The 19,185-nt window shown below is 40.2% G+C and overlaps 1 protein-coding gene across 1 annotated transcript; it reads right to left on the reverse strand.

Annotated features, from left to right (window-relative positions):
* Positions 1–243: 243 nt before the first annotated feature.
* tbxa2r (thromboxane A2 receptor) lies at positions 244–12,413 on the reverse strand. The gene is made up of 3 exons (XM_034147248.1): positions 12,180–12,413; positions 5,212–6,076; positions 244–1,904 (listed from the first exon to the last, which is right to left on the reverse strand). Exons 2-3 carry the CDS (start codon positions 5,998–6,000, stop codon positions 1,608–1,610), a joined length of 1,086 nt encoding a protein of 361 aa, XP_034003139.1. The 5' UTR covers positions 6,001–6,076; positions 12,180–12,413; the 3' UTR covers positions 244–1,607.
* Positions 12,414–19,185: the final 6,772 nt, after the last annotated feature.

The following is a 19,185-nucleotide window of genomic DNA, read 5'->3' on the forward strand; positions in this document are numbered from 1 at the left end:
TTATTTAAATGCAGGTAAGTAAACGCTGAAATTCAGTTGGACTCAACTATATTTATTTAGGTTCAACTTTTTCAGCTAAATCTGCATTTGTCTGGTTTTGTTTCACCACTTTGTTTATGATTGCATCTTTCTATTGAGACATTAAAATGCATGGCCGACTTCACATGTTTAAATTGTAAAAAGATTCAAAATGAGTTATCACGCCTGTGTGTTAACAGAAAAGTCCTTTTAAAATATTTCGGATGTTCTGCATTTCACTAATCCTTTATTTATATGTACAATCACATGCCATCTCTGTCAACCACATTCAACATTTACACTTCATTGTCACCGGATGATACAAATAAGGAGTTAAAGCAAAACACATTTTAGCTGTTATTAGATATTGGTTTGGTGATTTAGTGGCACATTGATATGAGTGATACAATGTATAAAAGATCAGTGTGACTAATGTAGGTTAATTAGAAATCACATATAAAGAATGTAATCAGTTTCATTATATTGAAATACAACCATAATATAGTGCATTTAAATCTATTACAATACAGCTACAATGTTTGTAATTTAACTTCCCAAATGATCCGGCTGAATTTGGATTCATCCAACAAACTAAACTAAACCCTTCCCTACTCTGTTCAACGTTTTTACAATCACACTTATACTGTTACATTTCAAATTTCTAAAGTACTAAAGATGTGTCTTTACAACATAAACTTGGCATTTGCAAGTTCTGCATAAATATGTATCTTTGTTATGATAATCACATTCTCATTGGCATTGCTTTATTCTGCAGTTATTTCTATTCTGCCAAACATTAATGTGGCCATTAATGACATGCATGACTGAACCAGAGGATCTTATTCAAATCTACAGAAAAATTACAAGTGATCATTACAAGATCTGTAAAGTTTGGTTTGAATAATGTGAATCATCAGAAAAAGTATTATATTAAGAATACAGTTCTTAGGGGGCCTAAGCTAAATTTCAATTTAGTCAAAACTATTTTCTCCAAGATTAGGATCATTGTTGGATGCTCTGGGGATCAACTGTTCCACCGTCACTGTTCCTTCAACATACAAAGTTGTCTCCAAACAGTTTAAGGGTAAATACTTTCAGAAAAGGAACAAAACACGAATACACACTTTAGCATGAACCTTAAATCATAGCTAAATACCTATTCCTCAAATGTATGGGACACTCAAGAGCAACTGAGCAAAGTACAAGCTTAAGATATATAATATCCTACAAGAAAAAGTATATTGTTCAAACCTCATATATCACAATACACATCTGATGGAGCAGTACACCAGAATGAGCAGTGCATCTCTGTGGTTACAGAGACCGATTGTATCCATCTTTTAAACCTGAAGTATACGTTTCCAATCAGCCACTGTTGTATTCTATAAACTGCTCTAAATTAAAGTGTCATTGCTAATACTGCTAAAGCTTTCAGTGCTATGCAAAAAAATAACAAATTGTTCATAATCTGCTTCTTATTTTGGTCACAGTATTGGTATTTTGGTCACAGAGCTTGAAAACACCGTCAAACACCTCCAGTTTCCACAACAATATCACTCAGCTTGCCGCAAAAGCCCAAATCCAAACAATTACGGAGAAGGAGGTGGGAGGTTAGATTTCCGCCGGTCTCCTGCGGTTTCCTGGTTCATGGTGCTCCGTAGTGAGGAGCGGGTAAACCTTCGGACGGTGTCGCCAAAAGAAGACAAAGACACGATGGAGTTGCGAGACCAGTCGAGGCGGGGGGCGACTCTTTTAAGTATGGCTCTTCGGAACAGGATGTAGACCCAGGGATCCAGGATCTGGTTGAAGGTGGCGAAGCGGAGCCACAGCAGTAGGTATTTGATCTGGAGAGGACGTCCGGACAGCACAGTTTGTGCAATAAAGACCTGGTGGGGAAAGGGTTTAAGTGGGGATATGGATGAAGGAAAAAAGAGGCAAGATATAATGGAGAAATGGAGTGAGGAAGGAATGAGATGACATGATATGGTAGGTTTAAAGAAGGGAAGTAAAATAGTTGCAGGAGAGAAAATATGTTAATGACCACAGACAGCAAAGATTTTGAAGGAGAGATGAAGTAGGGAACAAGAGGCAAAAGATGGTTAATATTGCAAATGCACACAGACACATACACATGTGTTAGGTCTACTGAGGGAAATGGCTAAAATATATTTATCTTGCTTTACTAAAACTGCTGCATTTGTGAGGCATAGCCTTATAGAGTGGTGCAGTGACGAGTTCTAAAACCTGGAAGTGAGTTAGCATTTTACCACTACCGGTTCCCTTGTCTCAGAGTCCATTTTTGAGTATCGATCCCAAGTTGGCGTGACGTTGAAGCAGCGACCCTGCTGTAGTTCGTTTATAGCATAACGTTAGCATTTTGCTTCTGGCGATTAGATTTATGATTCGAAAATTATAAAAGTAGGGTAGACATGTGGATATTATCCGGCTGAACAAAACGTGCATTTATCTAACAGGTGAGTTTTCCACAGACCTTATTTCGAGCTATTTTCCAAAATCCTATGGAGAAATCCCATTGCTTTTTTGTCGAGGGAACCGTTCTTATTATACATCCGTGGAGGGAACCCATGCGCAGCTTATTTCCGGGTAAATACGTCATCCCTGCACCACTCTATTAGCATTTGCCCAAGCAGTCTCTAGTGGAGAAAAAAACATACTAACAAGCTCCTTTAGGAATGACAAATTGCCTTGTTGTTGTCTCTGTTTCAAATTCAGCTGGTGCCAAAAAACTGTTCAACTGTGGTTTACACCCAAGCAGTGAGAGGAAACAGTTATATACTTCCCCTTCATCATGAAATTGTTGCATGCAAGCTTTGAGATTAAATGCAAACCAATGTTTAAGTCAGGCAAAATGTTCTTAGAAGCAGAGGTGCTCCAAGGACTGAAAAAAACCAGTCACTTTTCCAAGTTTATTTTAGTTGCTAACTTTCACTTTCGCAGAAGGTAGCGTTCACAGTCTTGCTTACAGGCAACAATCTTTGTTTTTAGCTAGATAAGCTACTAAAGCAAGATTGCATTTTTCCGGAATACTACATTCACAGAGCCTGGAAAACGTGCTTGATGTTTAACTCTTCCAAAAGACATCTGCTGCTCTGCTTCAAATAATGTTTGAGTAACCAAACAAAACCTCAATCTTCAGATTGTTAAGGTATCAAGTTCTGGTAATAAATCATTCATGTTAGTTTCAGGGAATAACAAGGGCAATAAACAAACATGACAAAAGGCTGAAACTATTTAGGTGAAATGTTTATTAACGGACTAGGAATGGAATGAAGTTAACATAGCAGCATCAAAGCCAAGATGAGAAATTGGCCTCACTATGAAGCATGCTCCCCATGATGAGCTTTTGGGTAATGTTTTGGAAGCTGCAAGTAAACTTTGTTGTTCACTCCATCCGTGAGTTTTATTGGCAGATGTTCAGGACATGCTGAGTTAGCCAGCCAACCAGAACACAAAGTTACGATTGGTGATGAGAAGTTACTTTGGAGAAGCTGTGTTATTATATCAACTTATTGCTATCATGGTTTTTGTACTCGCCTTAGTGGGGACACTTGACACATGATGTATATCCAGGGGTCACATATCTGATTGCAGGTGGCCATTCGTATGAAGAACAAAACATTTTCATCTCTTTCAGGATCTGCAGTCATCTCAGTAGTCACCTGAGTCACGTACCTCAGAATATATATCTGTGCAGGGTGTCACACAACTGAGGTAAGACAGGACTGAAGAACAATATGTGCTCCAGTCAGGTAACTTTAGCCTTTGTGTTGCTTACTCTGATGGGCTACATTTAAAATCAATTTTTTTTTATAAAAGTTATGAATTGACAACTTTTAGGTGTTGTAGATGGTTATGTATGCTGGTCTGAAAGCAACACATAGGCACATAGATATCATTTTAAGCACAGATTAATGATCTTTTGACCTTATGTTGAGCAGTAATCAAAGGGCACTCCATACACCTCTGTCATTTATTTTGTATCAAAGCCCAATACAAGTAGGAACAAGCATGATGGTATCATGAAAGGAGTGTACGTAGGTTGGAGTAAATTCCTCTTGTTGCTTCTACAGTTGTAAGCAAGACAATTAGTGGACTGGTCTCAGGAAAACAGCAGTTTAAAATAACTTGGGTTGTATTTTGTTGTAGCTTGTGCTATTAGTAATGATAACATCTTATTCAGGATAGTAATAGCTAAGATCTTAGATAAAGCAACATCCCTAAACATTAAGGTTTTTCTAAATATGTTATCCCCATATTTGTTCTTATAATCCAACTATGGCAATAGCAGTAGGTAAAAATTAAAAGGTCACTTGGATTACACTTTACCTACACTTTTATTTTCCTTCCCAATAAATGTGTGATTGTGTATTGATGTTGCCATGTTATCAGTAAAGAAAGTTGAGTGCAATGTTATATCGGATAAAACCAAAAGCTATAGCTACACAAGTTAAATCCAAGTTGTGATAAACTGGAGTTGACCTTAAAAGGCACTGATTTCACCCATGATCTGAAGCTGAAGCATTATCTCAACTAAGGCATTAAGGGGCTCTCTAATCCAGATCAGAGGGCTTTCAGATCAATTAGGTAGCTGCATTGCTTAGGAGAAGTGAAGCATATACATGGAAAGTGGACAAAAGGAGCTTAGGATCCTTTGATGCCTTATTATGGTTTCAACAATTGAAAAACAGCACAGATACTACCAAGAATAATGGATGACTCCATTACTCAAAGTGCTTTGCAAAATAATATCTGGCTACATTTTAATTGCATTAGTCACCTTATAATTGAGGTTGTTTCATGGTTACTTTGGTCAAGTGTACAGATCAGATATCTGTTTTATTTTAGGGTGTCTTGTGGCTTTCTGGTGGATATTTAAAGACGTTGATAATGAATTTCAAAAATGTGCAAAATGTCAAGATGCTCATCTGTAAACACTAGGACTGAGGGAAGAGAAATTCCCTCTTTTGCCTGCAGCCAAAAATGGCACATTCCCTTGTGATTTTATCACCATACAGGGAGGAGTGTGAAGTGTGTTTTTGTTCCATCTTTATCTTTTGCCACACAACCAGTCCTTAAAATATTACACACATATAGGGCTCATTTGAAATATTATTCAATATATATATATATACAGTATATATTATTATTATTGTAAAAAATTGGCAAACTCACCAGAAGGGGGCACCAGCAGTTGGAAGCGATGACCATGATGAGGATGAGCTGAACCATCATCTCTATTTCGTCATCTCTGCGGCGCTGGTTCTTACCCTGTCGGCAGCACACCTTGATTAGCGTCACAATGCTCACCGTGTTTAGCAAAAATGACACAGTGATGCTCATCAACCCGAGCAGAGAGAAGATCAGGGAGAAGGCAAAATCATTCCCCTTAGAGCTGATGTTGAAAAAACACCAGGATCCAGGTATCTGCATGTGGTAGCTCCCAATGCCAATTAGGGGCAGCAAAGCTATGCAGCCTGCGATCAACCACACCATCAGCACCATGAACACTGTCCGGCACTTGGGCATGCTGGTGGAGTGTGCAAATGGGTGGTTGATGCCAATGAAGCGCTCTATGGCCATGGCAGCACCAAGCATCAGTGGGCACAGTCCATAGAAGACCATAGACATACCCATGAAGTTGCATAAGTGGCAGTTTGGATCTAAGTTGCGCCAATTAAAGTGAGTGATGTGGTATGAAACCACGATGGACCCGGTGACCAGAAGACCCATGAAGTCAGTAACCACCAGGCCACCCAGGAAGATCATGAAGAAGGTGCGCGAGCGGCTGTGTGTCCGCTGGAAGGACTTGAGTAGAACTACGAAGGCGATGAAATTTGATGTGAGACCCAAGGCGCTGAAGATGGATGAGAAGTAGGCCGAGGCGTTGGGGATGGGCCTGAATGGAGGGCTGTTGATGGAGTAGCATAGTTGGGTGTTGTTGGCAAATGATGAGGCATTCATGATTATCAGCTGGTGTGAGTTCCTCGATTACAGATGACTCAGAGATGGAAGGAGGAATTTCATTTCCCTCTTCAACCTCAAAAGTAAAAAAAAAGAGAAAATGTAAACATTGAGACATTCAAAACACATGAAGAAATAGAGACATACTAAACTTTCTGCTGTGAGAGTGGGCTGGTTTTGTTGCAATTCCAACACGCTTTTGTGGATGTAATGCTAAATGGTACTTTTCCAACTCTTTATTAAGGCAAGGTGTGTTGCATAACTGCTGGTGCTTGGATTCAATCTTCTACATGCATATTCCTATCTAAAGTAATGCATGGCTGGTCTAGTACATTCTTATTCATTTACATTTCTTGCCATCATTTCCAGTGGTTCAACATTTTATGTACAAAGTATTTGCTAAGATTTGGGAACATGGCTTTTGTATTTTGCTTAAACAATGGCTAACATTGAAAAAGGAGTTAGAAACAGTTTAGCCAGATTATCTCAACCACTATTCATTTGGAGGTACATTTGAAAGTAAACGCACCAATGTTGCTGATAAATCCTAAATACTTAAAGGTAGGGTAGGTAAGTTTGAGAAACCGGCTCGAGATCGCTAGAATTTGAAAATACACAACCGGAGAAAATCTGCCACTTCCTTATAGAGCCCCTCCTCCAACACACACGAACGCGCACATGACCAATGAGGGCACGAGATAAGTTTGTGCACAGATGGAAGGCTGACAGGCAGGTAGGCCATCCAGTTATTTTAGCTGGGCCGGCTAAAATGATTGGTCGTGCTTTTTACAGTATTACGGCTTCCACAGATGACATTTTTTTATGGATTTTTTGTCAAAGCACTTACGATATTCATTGCCATCGGGATGTTAAGAGCATTCCATGGAATATAACAAAAAGTGTATCTCGAGCAAACTTACCTACCCTACCTTTAAAGTCAACATCAAAAGAGGTATTAAGGCTGCTAACTATGATGGACGATTAAATGCGGCCATTTACTGTTTTCGTTTGTTTTTTTGTCTTCTGGTCTGATTGTGTGACTGTTACTGCTGCTTGCCCTGTCAGACACCTTTTGAGAAGATGTTCCCAGATCTTAGCAATCGTCCTTGCAGGTACAATAATTGTAACCAATACCGACAGACCCTATCTTATACAAGTCTGTTTAAATCGATAACATTTTGTGAGCACATTTTTAGGATGGATATGCAAACCATATAAAGATAGAGCAAAAACATAATACCCACACATACAGACAGCATGGAGAGAGTGACATAGAGACTGCTATAGACAGAGAGTAGGAGAGCTGTCATATCCTGGCAGGAAATGCAGTTATATGAACAGTGCTGACACAGAGTTACTCGAAATAAACACATAGTGTCACAATGGATCTGTGATGCTGTCCCTAGTGGTCTGTCCCCAATATCATGTCTGCCATAGTCAGACTGTATGAGACTGGTGACAAGCTAGGTGCAGTTATGCATTAGGTCAGAAGGTGAAGTGAAATCAAATATGGGCAATAAATAATAATGTTTTCCCTAAGCAAAACATTAGATTGATGGCATACTATAAGGATATTCATATAATCCCGAAATAGGAAGAAATATTAAATGTTTATGTAAGCCTCACGGATTTGCCAATTATGTCTTTGCTCATCTTTCAATAGTGATCTCAGTACGTCCTGTCTAATACTTCATTTAAATTTACTAGGTGGATCAAGATAACACTGCACATAGCAAACTGTGGGTTTAACTTCCTGTGAGCTTCCTAACACTTGTTTCATCAGCCAACAAAAGGTGTGAGGCCACTGTATGTCCTGCTATTTAATACTTTTCAAGATACGATCCAAATGTAGAAGGAAATAGAGTGACAGCTAAAGAGAAAAAAGAAAGCAAACTAGAGGCCATACTTCAGCTAATGAGAAATAAACAAATAAATGGATAGTGTTTGATTAATAAACTGTGCATATATTTGTATTTATGGCTAAAATAGAGTGATACATTTTTGGAAACAATTACATGCTTTGTTCTACGACATAAAAGACAGCGGTGATCCTCTACTCGTAGATTCTTTAAGCTTCTTTGTATCTTAAAAAAGAGCAGTCACATACAAGTAGCCAAATAAGACTACTCCATCGCGTCCAACACACTGGCTTAGCTGTGGTGACATTAATTCATGCCACAGGGAGTAGTTCATTTGTGACTTACATTTGCTTTACATCAGGCAATTTAATTTAAGCTTCAAAAATCATAAAAGTGGGGTCCATCTGGTGATCATCACGGGTGTCATACACTTTTGTTTACAGAGCTTATTTTTGAGCAATAATCTAAAATCAAATACAAAATCCAACAGAGATTTTGTCAAAGGAACCAGTGCGATGCTAACTTGCGGGGTAGCCTACAAAAATTACATCGTCCCTGCAGCACTCTATAGCCCTGACAGTAATTTGTCTGTATAATTGTGACATTTTCCTAAGAGGCAACATTAGGATCTAAAGCTAAAAGCTAACTACACTGTTCAGGTACTTCCATAGAGAATACTATAAGGAGACAGTCGGAGATTGGCGCCAGCTCTTTTGTGACCCTAATAACCCTTTGAGTGTGCAATTAGACTAAAAATCCTGTTAGCTTCTCAAATCAATATATTGTATCCCATTTTGCATTAAGGAGGCAGTACAGTGGTTTTCTATTCAAACTAATGGTCAACCACAGACACATAATCATGAGGTGCATGCACTCTATGCAATGGAAAATGCAGTGTGTGCAAAATGTGTGGTAAGAGGTTCGTAAACTGAGCATGGGATCTTTTTCAGCCACTTAACAGACCAGCCTCCATAAGACACAATTATATTACAGTTACAGTTTGTGGTGCAAACCATTTTTTAATACAGTATACTTGTGGTTGCGAATTATTTTGAGACATCTGTGATGGTAAATGGTAAATGGACTGTACTTATATAGCACTTCATCAGGTCTGTACGACCCCTCAAAGCCAATTGTTCTTAGAAACTAACATTCACACACCGTTGGCCATGCCATCGGGAGCAACTCAGGGTTAAATATCTTGCCCAAGGATACCTGTAATAGTCTGCTGTACATCGAGTATTCTGCCCTGTATAACCCATCTGTAAAAAGTTATACTATTTGTTTTATTTGTTTGTATTGCAAACCTTTTAATGGGATTTTATTAAAGATATCCCTTAGTAAAAACATTTCTTATGCAATACGTTATCAAGGCAACAGGGACAAATGCACATAGAGGTGATCAATTAGACGAGAGATAATGAAAACGTTGTGCTCTCACTGAGGTGAATAAATAAAACGGAAACTTCACAGCCTATAGGTTTGACTAGGTCTTGCCAAGAATCTCAACTAAAAACACTGAATTGTTTTTTTTACAAAAGTCTGATGTGTATACTGACAATATATTTCTCAAAGGGAGCTAACTGCTTTCTTCATAAATATTGTTTAGCTTGTTTTTAGACAGTAGGTGTTTTTTTCCACAGACTACATAGAACAAGGTTGGATCAAAAAGCATGAAATCCACAAGAATTCTCCCACAGGAGCCAAGCTTTGGTTTATTCTAACATCATCAGTGGGAGTTGATTAATATGGACTCTAGAATAGATGATGACGTCAAGCATTAGCCATTCATCTCCAGTAAATATTTTGTTAAAGAAAATGTTAGGTTTAAATCAGTGGTTCTCAACTGGTGGGTCGCGACCCAAAAGTGGGTCGCGGACCCGTTTCGAGTGGGTCGCGGATGTGTGAGTGAAGAAAAAAAAGTTGGGAAAAAAAAATTCGATTTTTTTTTTTTTTTTTTGGGGGGGAAAAACTCAAACTTTTATTTTGAAGTCCCGATTTTCTTCTCAGAGTGTACCAGAATGCGTAGTTTATGTTAGTATTTCTAAAAATCTCCTGGGGGAGAATCCCCCCAGACCCCCCTGCTGGGGTTGGGTTTTCAGCATGTGTGCCTTTTTATATAGTTCAGCTTTGATTCCATCATCTCATTAAACCTTTTTTTAAAGCATACTTTAGTTCTGTGAAGGGATATAAGGGATATATGCACTGTACTTCACTTTTATTAATATTGTATTCTGAAAAGCGTATATTACAGCACGATTTTTTGTTGAATAGATTTGAGTGCTTCAAAATGTTGGGTCGCGATGTATTGACCAAGTAAAAAGTGGGTCCCGAGGCCTGACCAGTTGAGAACCACTGGTTTAAATGATCACTCTTTAAAATGGTGAAAGAATGTTAAATCACTACATTATCGTAACTTAAAGGTGGGGTATGTAATTTTGGAGAAACCAGCTCGAGTGCGCTAGAATTTGAAAATACACAACCGTAAAAAATCTGCCACTTCCTTACAGAGCCCCTCCTCCAACACACATGAACGCGCACATGACCAATGAGGGCACGAGATAAATGTGTGCACAGATGGAAGGCTGACAGGCAGGTAGGCCATCCAGTTATTTTAAAAGGATTGGTCGTGCTTTTTACAGCGCTACGGCTTCCACAGATTACATTTTGTTATGTATTTATTGTCAAAGCATTTAATATATTCATTGCTATCAGGATGTTAATTAAGAGCATTCCATGGAATATAACAAGAAGTATTTCTGAAATAAATTACATACCCAACCTTTAAACCAGGGCTTCTCAAACTCCGGACCAAGGTCCGGATCCGGACCGAACTGCAAATCAATCCGGACCGAACCCTGTGTCCCATTATAAAAAAAAAAAAAAAGAAAAAATCATATTCTGATAAATTAATGTACATCATCATGTACGCGCGTCTTGTGTCTGACGCGTTGTGAGAATGAACGTGCATATATATTTACTTGTGTGCGCGAGCGTGACACGCATAGCAGACCGCAAGTTAACCGCAAGTTTACCTTGACTTTCTAATGCTTCTAATGCCTTTTTTGCCGAGGTTCAAGGCATTTGCTACAGACAAACAGTGCCATTTCTCCCACTAGTTCAAGCCACCATACTGTATGTATGTATTGAATGTGTGTGTGTATACAGGGGCGCCGTTTACCGACAGGCAAGGCAGGCAAGGCAGGCAAGTGCTTGGAGCAGAAGGGGGCCCCCAAAGAAGGTAGATTAAGAAGGGCCACAGCAACGACAACATGACACACCCTTTAATTTACTGCAACGACATGTCGGGAAAACCCCCCATGCATAGAGCGCCAAGAAACTGCTTCTTAATTTCAGTTTCGTTTCTCCGCTCGGGGGACGGGGGGGGGGACTTTACTGGCATTGATCCGGACCAGTGACCTTGTATAAAGTTCACAACTGGACCTTTAATAAAAAAGTTTGAGTACCCCTGCTTTAAACTATGCTCATGGACGCGGGAAGGGGGGTGCTGAAGGGGCTGCAGCACCCCCATCTGTTGGCGGAGAGTTGTAACTGCAACGCCAAAAAGTTCACTAAACAAATCAATACAAAAGTTATATTTTGAGTTACTATTTTTGAGTTAGCATTTTAGTGTAAGCAGTCTATAAAAAGCTTCACTATATAAGAGAAAGTGATAATGCGGTGTGCTTCGTCTGTTGCTCTGCTATAGAAAATAAGCTCGTCAGTGCAGACAAGATCAGGGATGGGAGTTTGGTGAAAGGAGGATTTAACAACTGGCGAAAGGCAGGGGAGAAATCTAGGGAGCGTGAGAAGTCCCATCAACACACAGGCCGTCAACAAACTGGCAGCATTAAAACGAACACCGATGAATGAGCTGCTCTGACAAGCGGTTGCTAAAGACCAAATGACTGCATTTAATATGACGTTATTATACAGGGCCGCCCTATACACGCAGATCACGCAGACTGCGAGGCAGAATGAGGTGAGGCAAAATGTGGCTCATTTTGCGGAGGGAGCCTCATCTGAAGCGCAAACGCGGCGCACCTACAGTGTAAGCGCCTCCCGCACCCCCAACTCTGACTGACTTCCCGCTAAAATATTGCATTTACATTTGCAAATAGTTAGCAACGAAACAAAAAAAGGCATATCAAAGGGGTTGGTTGATTTCAAACAACATAGAATCCCTGTGTAAAACAATTCCTACATTGGTGTTCCCATTACTTACTTCCCCTATTTTTTTTAATGAGACATTTGAGGTGTTTCATGCTTCATAGCTGTTCTTTCAGAAGTTAGTTTACTAAGAGATTAAATGGGTCTTACCAGTACAGACGCACTATCAAGTTCCCAGTTGACTTTCACTTTGGAGGTTTGCTCTGTTCCCTTCAAACCATCTTTCTGCACTTGTTAGATAAATAACGAACCCAATAGTCACAGGAAGAGGAGGGAAACCGGTTGCATATCAAGTCCCATCTGATGTAAATATAGTAAGTACAACAGCAGGCTGTTCCTGTTAGCAGGAACCCTCGATCATCTCCACTCTCTTCCCCCGCAGCTCAGATACTCATCTCTTCTCTCCCCCGAAAGTCAGGCTTTCCTTTGCTCAGTTCTCCCCTCCCCGGAAAACAAAAGGGGAAGGGCTCCTGGAAGACATGGTTTTTTTAGGCAAGAGAAAGTCCCCAGGCATACAACTGAATTTGTAGTGTTCAAAGGTGCAAATAGGCTTTTTATTAATTGTATTGGGTGCATAGGAGTATTTCTACAAGCTGTAAAAATGTTTTTTCTTAACTTTTGCACCGAGCATAGATTTGAATAGCTACAATGCTGACATTTGACATTGAGATGTGGCCCAACATTATATAATCTGATACTCAATAGTCAAAGAAAACTGAAAAAAGGCTAAAAAAAGCTATTGTTTTCTTTACATACAACTGTAAAGAAAAAAAGGTGTACAACAAGATGTTTTATAATACATAATGCTGTCGGAGAAGAGACTTGGATGGAGCAATCAATCTGTTTTAAGGACATAGGTTTCAAGACTATTACAGAACAATTGGAAAAAGCTGGACATGCCATCAGCATATGCTTTTATTTCTTTGGTTACAGGTTTTACATCTGAATCTGACCTTTTCACAGTTTATATAACTTAACGACTTGTTCACATAGACATATGCAATGCAGATGTGGAGCACGGCTGCCAGACAAATTCAGCAAAAAGCAGGCCTGTAAATCAGTGACAAGGAGAATGTAGCAGGAATGAAGCTTTATAAAAGTACAAAAGTTACAGTCCTTACATTTGTGTTGAATTTCGAATGTTGGAAATATCTTAAAAGACTATACTAGGCTATACTGGGGCGGTGATTAGCTTAGCTTAGCTTAGCATGAAGAGTGGAAGCTAGCCAGTGGGGGAAAACACTTCAAACATCTATAGATAAAATACTTCTTAGCTAATTTATGTGTTAATACCAAGCACAAAGAAAAATATAAAAATGACCATTTGTGGTTAAAGGAGGTGTTGGGTGGTATAACCTTTCATTGATGAGCAACAGCTGTGCAAAGTGACTTATTGGATATTAAAGAGAGGTTGCAGGCAACCAGGACTATAGTTGGAGATGCTCAGTACAAAGGAGTAGGTGGTGGATAAATTACTGTGCATCTATAATCTAATTTCTACCCACAAAGGTCTAACAATAAAGATGAAGGTATGGTTTTGTTTCCTTTGGCTGTACTCCTCTCCAGCACACATTCATACACACACACATACACTCACTTACAAGAAGTGTTTGAAGCGATTTACCACAGTCTATAAAATGTTTGCATTACAAAACCACAAAGTCGAAGTCGATAGTATCTGCAGGACGGAAACAACTGAAGACTCATAGCTTTGGCCAGCCTCACAAGTTCTAAGAGAGAAGGCAGCCACGGGATCATCACTGACCATAAAATCATAATCTGGATCCTATCCAATGAAGACACCCATGAGACTCTCCAAATAGCAAAAATGTAAACAAGAATGAAAGTGATGGATTATGGTGTCAGTGAGAAATTGTTGTAATTTTCCCACACATTACCAACACTTTGAGCAATCTCACTTCTTGTTTGTGCAGCCTTTTGTCAATTTGAAGAAACAGAGGCCTGTAATTTTGGTGTGATCTCTCAAACAGGCCTATCATTTGATGCTCAAGGAGTAGGAAAAGTGGGGCTATCACTTTCAGGTTAGGCACAAAAGGAAGATGAATATTTTTTTTTAATGATAACCTGGAGATGTGTTATGCTTTTATTAATTCCAGAATTCATTACTATATCTTCCTTTATTTAGGGTTTGGCAGCAAACATATAGCTTGTAATTAGGGATGCTCCGATCGCCAATGTTGGGGCCGATCGCCGATCGCCGGAATCAGTATCGGCAGATACCGAACCGATCGCCGATCCGATCGAGTGGGCGGGGCCTAAATGGAAGATTTAAACATCACTTTAAATCTTCCATTTAAAGTGATGTTTAAAACTCAGTTAATGGGGCTCATTCACTGGAGCTTCCACAAACAACAATCAACTTAATTATTACATTCAAATTATGTATATTATTCAAGTTTACATTCACTTTGGATAATACCACGGGAGAAATGAGCGGAAGCGCTCTCTCCCTCTCTCTCCCTCTCTCTCTCCCCCTCTCTCCCCCTCTCTCTCCCCCTCTCTCCCCCTCTCTCTCCCCCTCTCCTGACAGCCCGCCAGTATCGTCTCATGCAGCTCACTGATCCAGTAATGTGTGAGGCCGACAGTGAAGAATAAACATATTTATAACTAGTTTAGCTTGTTCCAGAAGTAGATAAAATAGCTAAGTGTGTTAGGTCTAACTCTTGTGTGTTTCGCTCCGCTCACCGGTCTCCGTCACAGCGGGTGGAGCTGCAGGATTTCTGCTTCACACACACGTTGCATACCGCTATTTTACTGTCTTTTTCGGACACCTTAAAATAATGCCAGACCGGTGAAGCCATTTTGGCGAGCTTGTTTTGCCGCGTACAGAGAAAAGTGTCATGTATTTTACGTCATGCGATCGGCCCTCGCGATCGGCATGTTTAGAGAGCACCGATCGATCGGTAGAGAGTGAGTATCGGCAGATCTCGATTGGTGACCGATCGATCGGAGCATCCCTACTTGTAATAGTTGCCAATGACTCTTGATTAATTTAATCAAATATGATATCCCTGCTATGCAGCTTGATGAGAGTGATGGGTGAGGCTATCAGCAACATATTATGGTGCATCACTCATTATGATACATGTTGCTTTCAAGTTTCCCTTTTAAGAGGTATGCCAGTACTGCAATCTAATACACAATTAACCAATACATGATCATTTAAAAAGACAATAAATCTAATCTTATGCACAAAACTAAAAATAGGACAACAGAAGAGCTAATTATAATGATCGATAGAGGATCCACTGACTTTACCAAGCTACGGCCTTGCTTTAGGCCCATGTTGATGTGTTTTCTCTTACAAGAGCGCTACTGATATTCCCTCATCTATTCCCCATGTGGTAGATGAAAGGGTTTGAGATAAGGAATGAAATGGTGGGTGTCCGAATAACTACAATTTATTACACTTGAGCCATCCCTTGGGCTTTATTCCGGGGTTATGAGAGGGATGACTTTAGGGAGAAAATAGATGCCGTGCAGAGTAGAACCGAGATTAGAAACACGTTGAAGCAACTAGCAGACCAAACACCATTTATTTCCCCAATATCGTAAACATGGATCTGATGCAGCGGGTACCATTTCAAGCGTAGCGTGCTTAGATGACATTTGTTCTGCTGTGGATGTTTGTGTAAATATTATGACCGCTGAGAGCGTGTTCACACAGCAGGCTACATCTAAATGTCACCTCTTTGCTGCGTTTTTACAATCCTTCAACACTAAAGCTGTATTTCTCACACAAAAGGCTGTGTTTTGAAGAGTGGATACATCTGAAAGGGCATTGTGTGTATGTTGAAAGTAAGCTAAAGGCAGAGCAGCCCCTCCCTACACGCAGATCACACAGACTTATGCGTCGATTAGTGTAGGCGCCAGGGGCGTCGCCTGGACCTGAAAACATTCGGGGCTTAGCCCACAGTGGCGGCGGCACCACAGTGGCATTTTTCACTGCAACACTCCCCACACGAACACACACAGAACACCCGCGACTGTTACAATGAAGGCTCGATAATCAGCTCACGGCATATAGGCAGGGGTAAAGTGGTATTTTTTATGAGTGGGGGGCTCACCTCCTCTAGGGGGGTCCGGGGGGATGCTCCCCCGGGAAGATTTTTTTTTAAATATTGAAGTTAAATGCATCAATCTGGTGCACTTTGAGAGCAAAATGAAGAGATCTATGGATACCTCTCTCAACACCCATATGAAGCAGAACTGTAAACAGATGTACTTTTTCTTTATGGATATTTTACTAATCACTCCCCTTTTAAACTCTATTCTTGTTTTACTGCCATATAGTATTTCATAACTGTTTTTCCTTTATTCTCTTATTTTTTTTATAACTATAATGATCATATGAAGGTGTGCTGTGGAAATAATCTTTTGAATAATTTGTGACCAAACCGTTTGAGACCCACTGAGATAACTTAGACTAAAGTTATGTATCTAAACACTCAGAGAGTCCTTTAGCTCACCTGAGTCTCTCAGTCTGAGAGGAGAGGACTCTCCTCCAGCTTCTTGTGGAACAAACAGCTCCTTATGTCCGTTAGTGCAGCTAGCTAACCAGATGCTAACAACACGGTCCATGCTGGCACAGGTCCCTCTCTCCCTCTCTCTCTCTCTATCACACTAAATGCGCTATTGCCACACACACACAGAGCTTGAATGACACAAGCACACATTTATTTCCATGCAACTCTCTGATTGGTCTGGTGTCATGCCTCTGTTGCATTCACTGAACACGGGAAATTACAGTGCTGTCGTCCTCTCTTGTGTCATGATGAGGTTCACGTAAAGCACGGTTAATGTATTATATTATTGAGGGAGAATTGTCCGGGGCTACAGAAAAAACATTCGGGGCTAAAGCCCCGGATGCCCAGGCCAGGCGACGCCACTGGTAGGCGCGGCATAGTTTTATGGGCTCAGAACAGTCTCATAATACACACATGCACACAGAAGGATTCACACTTGTATTTCATGATCCGCAAAAGGATTCACACTTGTATTTCCGGATCCACACTTGTGTTTTTCAATGCACACACAAATGTGTTCCGTTTCATATACATGTAAATAAAATCCAAATACAGAAAAAAGTTTTACATATGTATTTTTGATCCTCACATATTTGTTTTCCGTTAAATCCCCTGAACCTACAAACACAAACCGCTTTCTGTGCATGGATCGCTGTGCATTCGTGTGTGGGTTTTTTGAGACTCCCCTGACGGTCACCCGATTCGTACTTGTAATTTTTTCTATCTATAGCCAATCAGATGTCTCCTCAATTCTAAGCCAATCACATGAGCGCGCCCCCACGAGGGTAGATTTCTTGCGTTCATGTCACTTCATATACGCATTTTGCGCTGTCCGGAGCAGGGTTTCCGCAGACAGAATTTAATTTTACCGGACAAATTTGAAACTTACCGGTCATGTTTCAATAATAATAAGAATAATAATAAGAATTGTGTAGCAGAGTTTCCGTTAGCAGGTAATTACCGGACTATGACCGGATATGGCTAATAACATGGGAGTAAGGATCCTCTCTTTTCCTCTCTCCCTCCCTCTCTCCTGACAGCCCGTCAGTTTCTCATGCAGCTCGCTAAAATATGGGCTCAGAACAGTCTCATAATACACACATGCACACAGAAGGATTCACACTTGTATTTTCGGATCCACACTTGTGTTTTTCAATGCACACACAAATGTGTTCCGTTTCATATACATGTAAATAAAATCCAAACACAGAAAAAAGTTTTACATATGTATTTTTGATCCTCACATATTTGTTTACCGTTTAAATCCTCTGAACCTGCAAACACAAACCGCTTTCTGTGCATGGATCGCTGTGCATTCGTGTGTGGGTTTTTTGAGACTCCCCTGACGGTCACCCGATTCGTACTTGTAATTTCTTTCATCTATAGCCAATCAGATGTCTCCTGCAGTCTAAGCCAATCACATGAGCGCGCCCCCACGAGGGTAGGATTTCTTGCGTTGATGACGTAGCACTTCATTTACGCATTTTGCGCTGTCCGGACTCCGGAGCTGACGGAACATCCATGGAGCTGACAGGTCAACTTCAACATGGCGTCTAGCACAAGTGTAAGTGATACGTGTCTCGGCGTGAATGATTAAATATGTTTTAGGTATGAATTCTTGTTATGTTAGTGATGTGTTAGCATGGAAGTAATATGGGTGGCATGTAATGCTAGCGTTTGCTGGCAAGTTAGCTATATAATGCTAATAGACTACCTAGGATTATAACCTTACATAGCTAACATTAGCCAAACATTTCTTTAACTTCTTTCATTTTCTTGCTTTCTTTTTTAGGGACAGCTTAGACAGAATGAATCCAAAGTTTCCTGCTCAAATTATTATTCAAAATATATTCCATTGTGTTTAATGATGGGGTGGAATTGAACATTAAGAGCAGAGGCCTGTACTACGAAGCTGGATTTTCGCTTAGCCGGCTAACTTCAGGGAAATCTCGGGCTTTCCGGTCCTACGACGCTGGTTCTCTTTTTAGCAGGCTAGATTTCCATGGTAACTTATGCTGAGCGGCAAACCTGCTCCGGAGCAGGTTAGGTGGCAGGCTAAGAGATCAACTCAGTGAAAGCACCGCCTGCTGACCAATCAGAGCTCCGTGTGCGGAGTTTAAAGCGATCAATTCATATTACAGGATAGAGGAAATACAGAAAAACTGCCGTTGCAGGAAAGACGGCCGGCCAAAATCAACTGACTGTGTGAACGTGAAAATTAATAGAATATCCCCTCCCATCTTCAGAGCAATCTGACTATTATAATATTAGCGTTAAGAAAGCTTACTTAAATATCTGCCACGACATAAGTAACCGGATCAGAGTAACATTAAGTACAGTCCGCGGCACTGTGAGTGCAGACGTCGATGTGTTCCATTATCATTCATATCATATCACATCATAATGTATCATATATTTCCTTATTTGAGTCAGCTTCTTGAGCCGTATCTGGCCGTGCAACACTCACAGTGTCACATACTGTATGCAGAAGTATTATTTTAAGCAACACATTAAGTTGATGAAACACTCGAGTCAAATTCTCCTAATTAAAGTCAGATCCACTCGTGTCTTGGACGGGGCAGTGATTTCATAAACCTGTTAATGTACGC

Source organism: Trematomus bernacchii, unplaced genomic scaffold (genome assembly GCF_902827165.1).
Source record: "Trematomus bernacchii unplaced genomic scaffold, fTreBer1.1, whole genome shotgun sequence".
NCBI classification, from domain to species: domain Eukaryota; kingdom Metazoa; phylum Chordata; class Actinopteri; order Perciformes; family Nototheniidae; genus Trematomus; species Trematomus bernacchii.